Source organism: Penaeus japonicus, unplaced genomic scaffold (assembly GCF_977035675.1).
Source record: "Penaeus japonicus unplaced genomic scaffold, GWHDUDI00000001_assembly GWHDUDI00000016, whole genome shotgun sequence".
NCBI lineage: Eukaryota > Metazoa > Arthropoda > Malacostraca > Decapoda > Penaeidae > Penaeus > Penaeus japonicus.
The window spans coordinates 10156753-10161752 of record NW_028234418.1 but is presented as its reverse complement, the minus strand read 5'-3'; the positions used below and the strand labels follow the sequence as shown (position 1 = coordinate 10161752).

At 37.0% G+C, this 5000-nt stretch overlaps 1 protein-coding gene across 1 annotated transcript in view; it reads left to right on the top strand.

Moving 5' to 3' along the window:
* The first annotated feature begins 288 nt into the window (after window positions 1-288).
* Nup107 (nuclear pore complex protein Nup107) overlaps window positions 289-5000 on the top strand; it is a 25861-nt gene continuing 21149 nt past the window's right edge. The window contains exons 1-6 of the mRNA XM_086545085.1: window positions 289-371; window positions 2868-3011; window positions 3416-3505; window positions 3735-3880; window positions 4168-4335; window positions 4680-4853. Coding sequence (XP_086401211.1) covers window positions 2891-3011; window positions 3416-3505; window positions 3735-3880; window positions 4168-4335; window positions 4680-4853 — 699 coding nt within the window. The 5' untranslated portion in view covers window positions 289-371; window positions 2868-2890. The remainder of the gene's footprint in view (window positions 372-2867; window positions 3012-3415; window positions 3506-3734; window positions 3881-4167; window positions 4336-4679; window positions 4854-5000) is intronic.

The window sequence follows — 5000 nt, the reverse complement described above, 5'->3', positions numbered from 1 at the left end:
CATCAACAGCACTCTTGATATGTTATGCAGATTAAACAAAGAAAATATATAGAGAGAATAGAAATGTAAATGGAAGTCAAACTCAAATGGAATATAACCGTAATTTAAAATATACACTAAAGTATTTAAGTTCGCGGTCGCTTTTTATGTCAAAATATTTCGACTATAGTATTTCATAATAAAATTATCTCAGTAATACTAGAGTAAATTTATATATGGTATAAAATAAAATTTTATGAAGATAATCACAAGTTGTTTAAATTCATACCCAAAATACTTTTACCTCGCGGTCTCTGATGTTATCATGAACCATCGTGTTGAAGATTTTGAAGCCGAAAGAATAGAACACATAAATACTTTGCAATTTCTGGGTGAGTTTTACCCTTTAATGATATTTTGATGTTAATATATGTATTGTATAGACTTTGTGGCTCAGAGAAACACCGAAGAATAAACATTTATTACGTATTTACAACAGAAAACCCGATTTGAAAGCTGCCGATAAAGCGGGTATTCCCAACAGTCGAATGTTTATGTTTATATTTCGGTAAAATTTCTCAGATGTTTGGGCAATTCTTACTAGATACTATGTGTTGCCGATACTAACGGATTTGATACCAGTGGATTGCATTTGCTCTATGCTATCTTGATATAGTAGTTTTAGTCCTAAAAAACAACTCGAGACAGGATTTTTGGCTCCAATTGTTAAGGAGGGATTTAACTATACGAGGGAAATTGTGGGGTAAGTGTTGAAGGAATTCTAATGATATAGGTTAAATTTCAAAAAGCCATATGATACATGGAAAATAGTAATGTAGTTGATTGATCAAAAGTTATATGACATTTTTCACTATTCAACGGGTTTGATGCGCCAGTGATAAATTAATTTCAAGTGGTTCATGATGTTAACAGTCAATCTCATATTGACCATGTAACTACATTCTGCAGTTTTTTAAGTTTGTGCTGCTACGCAATTGCAAGAACTATTAATTCTATTTGAAAGTGTCTTTACCTTCACAAATTTATATTTCATCTATTTTATTTTAAAAAATTAAACATTTCTAAAATATTTTCATGATTTCTCTTTTTTTGGGAATCATTTTTAACCCGTTAACGATAGATGACAAGATATCACGTCCAGTGGTTTTAGAGTCAGACACCGGGGAAGAGATATCTAGTCAAGGCTGGCGCGCCGGGTGATCAGGCGTACAGCGTTCGGCTGTGGCTAGTGCGACCGAAAATCGGCCGCACTAGTGGCATTAGCCTTATGCGTTAGTAATATCCCAGTAATTCGACCATTTAGAGTCAAAATAGCCCAGTTGCTAATGGTTAATAAACCATGGATGTGCGTATTCACTGCCATGTAATTTGACAGCTTCTTGACCATCATTCCTTGATGAGCATAGAATTCCCATGACTGGATAGCATGTCACTTGGTGTGAATGGATTAAGGCAAGGTGGTATGAACTAGCGCTTTAATTGTTAGTGAAATGCAAACCAAATCTTGTTAGAATATTTGCAGTGAAGGTATGCTGGCCTATCACTTAGAAGCCAACAGGCACAGAGACTAAAACAATTATATGTGGAGAGTCTACATCAAATGCAATCAAGCAATGACAGACTTGTTTGTCTCGGTACTGCATATCTTTTAGTAAGAATTGCCAGTGTTTTTATTTATTGCCTGTTTTTAGAGAGACATACAAAAAAATGACTGCTTGAATTTAATTATGGCTCATGTCTCATGTCTTTTATGCTGACTGTATTAATAACTAAACTATTCTTATTGTCATATAAGGAAACTGGAATCTTATCCTTGAACTAGAAATGTATTTTGTAAAACTATCCCATGTTTCAAGTGCAATTAAATACTACTGCATACATTGTATCAGTTAATTTACCTATTTAGTAATTTATTGAATGTGGCTACATGTTTTAGAAAACTGTTTGTATTATTTTCAGTAAATCTACTGCTATGCCTCAATGTGGATGGCAAAATAGTTTAAACAGTAGATAGGCTCACTGTACACAAAAGTTAAGCCAAAAAACAAATGAACACAAATTAATCCAAATACAAGTCAAAAGATCTGACAAAATGTATGCAGTAAAGGCTTACTTATTTTTGTCAAAGAGCCAAGTGTTGGGATTGCTGTAACCCCCCCACCTCTCTCTCTCTCTCTCTCTCTCTCTCTCTCTCTCTCTCTCTCTCTCTCTCTCTCTCTCTCTCTCTCTCTCTCTCTCTCTCTCTCTCTCTCTCTCTCTCTCTCTCTCTCTCTCTTTCTCTCTCTCTCTCTCTCTCTCCCTCTCTCTCTCTCTCTCCTCTCTCTCTCTCTCTCTCTCTCTCTCTCTCTCTCTTTCTCTCTCTCTCTCTCTCTCTCTCTTCTCTCTCTCTTCTCTTTTATCTCTCTCCCTTTCCTCTCTCCTCCTCTCTCCTCTCTCTCCTCTCTCTCTTCTCTCTCTCTTTCTCTCTCTCTCTCTCTTCTCTCTCTTCTCTCTCTCTTCTTTCTCTTCCTTCTCTTTTCTCTATCTTTCTCTCTTTCTCTCTCTCTCTTCTCTGGGCCTTTCTTTCTCTCTCTCTCTCTCTTTTCTCTCTTCTTCTCTCATCTCTCTTCTCTCTCTCTCTCTCTCCTCTCTCTCTCTCTCTTTCATCATTCCATTACACTACATATGATTTTTATTAACTTCGGACGACGGTGCGTCTCACCATGTGGAGCTCAATGCTAAAAAAAACGGGGGCGACACACAGTGATGATGTTCCCAATGCAATATTGCATAGGCCCGGCATAGGGGGTTTCCACTTATTGCCGGCCCGTCGGGATTATGTTAACTTCTTCAGCACTTGAAACTATAAGAAAAGTGTCCATCCACAGGTTCATCTCCATAAAGCAGAACCATGTCTGGGGTACAGAATGCTCTGCTGGAGGATTCTTTAGCCAGGCTTGATGCTGCCTTGGGCTCACCTGGAGGCGGGGTGATGAGGACTCCAAGAGCCGCCCGAAGACCCCACCCAACAGGTAGGTTGTGCACAGAGTGATGTTGTGTGATTTTCTTTTATTTAGTTATTTGCTTTTATTATTTTTATTATCTTTTATATTTTTAAATGTGGTTTTATTTATTTTGCTGATTTTGTTTTCCTTGCATGTATGCTTGCTTTTTGTGAAGCAGGAACAATATCTTAGGTATACCTTCAATACAAAGCTTATGATTATATGTATGATAGATAGTTTTTAAAATGCAATTTAATTTAATTTTGGAAGAAAGTCCCCATCTTTAGAACAAAACCAAATGTAAATAATCACCTCATAGAGGAATATTGACAATTTATTGATAGGACATGGATAATGGAATAATCATGTAAACCCCAACAATGATTTTACTTTGGTAAAAAATAACCCCGACCGACATTTTTAAATTTCAGGAAGCAAAGTTGGACTAGATGTCATATCCATGCTCGGAGAAGAACAGTCTCCTTCCTTCTCTGCACCTGCAGTCCATGCGTCTCACATTGGTAATTCTCCTTTTGATCTAATTACCTAATCTAATTACCTGATTTAATTACTTGTCATAAATAGCTTAGTATTGCTTTAATTAAAGTTCATGGAATTTATCAGGTATTGCAATAACCAGATATCAGTGAATTGGTCCAAGTGTTGCAGTAACCAGATCTCACTGAGACTGAGACCAAAAATCATTTAGAACTATGATCTGTATTTTCAATGATTCCCATGTTTTCTCAGGCATGAGTATGATGGACAGCCCCAGTATGATAATGGAGGATGTAACAGCACCTCCAATACATGCTACTCTGCTGGGCGATGCCACTTTGGATGTCACAAGCGCTGCTCTCCTTGCTGATGATGATCCTGGCGTCCGGGCTACACAGGTACTGCTTGAGTGCGAAGTTATTATTTTAGCTATAATTTTGCTTATTTGCATGTTATTCTGATTAGCATTTTGTTTATTTACTTATTTGTTAGATCCTTGTTATTGTTCTCTAATTATGACATCTTAAAGTTTTGAGTTTCTTTTCCTTGGAATTTTTAAATGTGATAGTAGCATGTATAGCATATGAGTTTGAGTTGAAAGGCTAAGTTGGAAATCAAAGAAATTTCATATGTTTAGCTATTATGATGATGGTAAGTAATGTATTAACCATCTTTTTCTTTTCAGGTTCTATTCTCAGAGTTCATAAATATCATGGTGGCCAACCCATCAGAGTCACAGGTTTGGCAGGAGCTGGAGCAGTACCAGAGTGTGTGTGCGCAGCAGGTGGAGGTGCTGGCCAAGCTCCTTCGTAAAGCACCCAGACACCATGCTAATTTCACCCGCACTCAACAGGTTCGATGTGAATTGGTGTTCTTTATGCCATTGCTATAGAGAAAGTATTTTGAGTTGATTTTCCCATCAGCTTTGTTATAGTCTCATCAGCAAAAGTTGTATCTACTGCAAAAAGATCTAATATTTGCTCAAAATGCACAAGCAGTTTTTGATACAGATCATGTTATTAAGCATGGAAATTTATGGGAAAAGGATTAGTGGTAATCAATGTTAATTCTTTCACTGGCAACAACACTGCCAGTTGTCTCAAGTGACAATCTTTAAATGAGACAAGAGTTAGGGGACAGGGGACTGCAGGCTTTAGGATAACCCTATTTATATTTTTTATTTCAAACACATTCCAGGTGTACCAACAACTGCTTAGCGAAAGAAACACTTGGCGACTGCTGGGATCACTATACATGGAACGTATGGGAGAGGAGGAGAATGACAAAGACTCTCCCATGACAGGAGAAGAACCCACCACTGATTTGACAGTTGTCACTCGTCTCTATGACACCAACCGCACTATCAGAGAGGTAATTTCATTGATTGATTGATTTGATTATTAGTAAATCTATCTTGTATGGAGCTTTTAAGATTTTTATTTCTGGGTATGATGATAGTAACTAGAAGGGTATCCATGTCCTTTGCTAGTAACAGTATTTTTTTTTTTTTTTTTTATG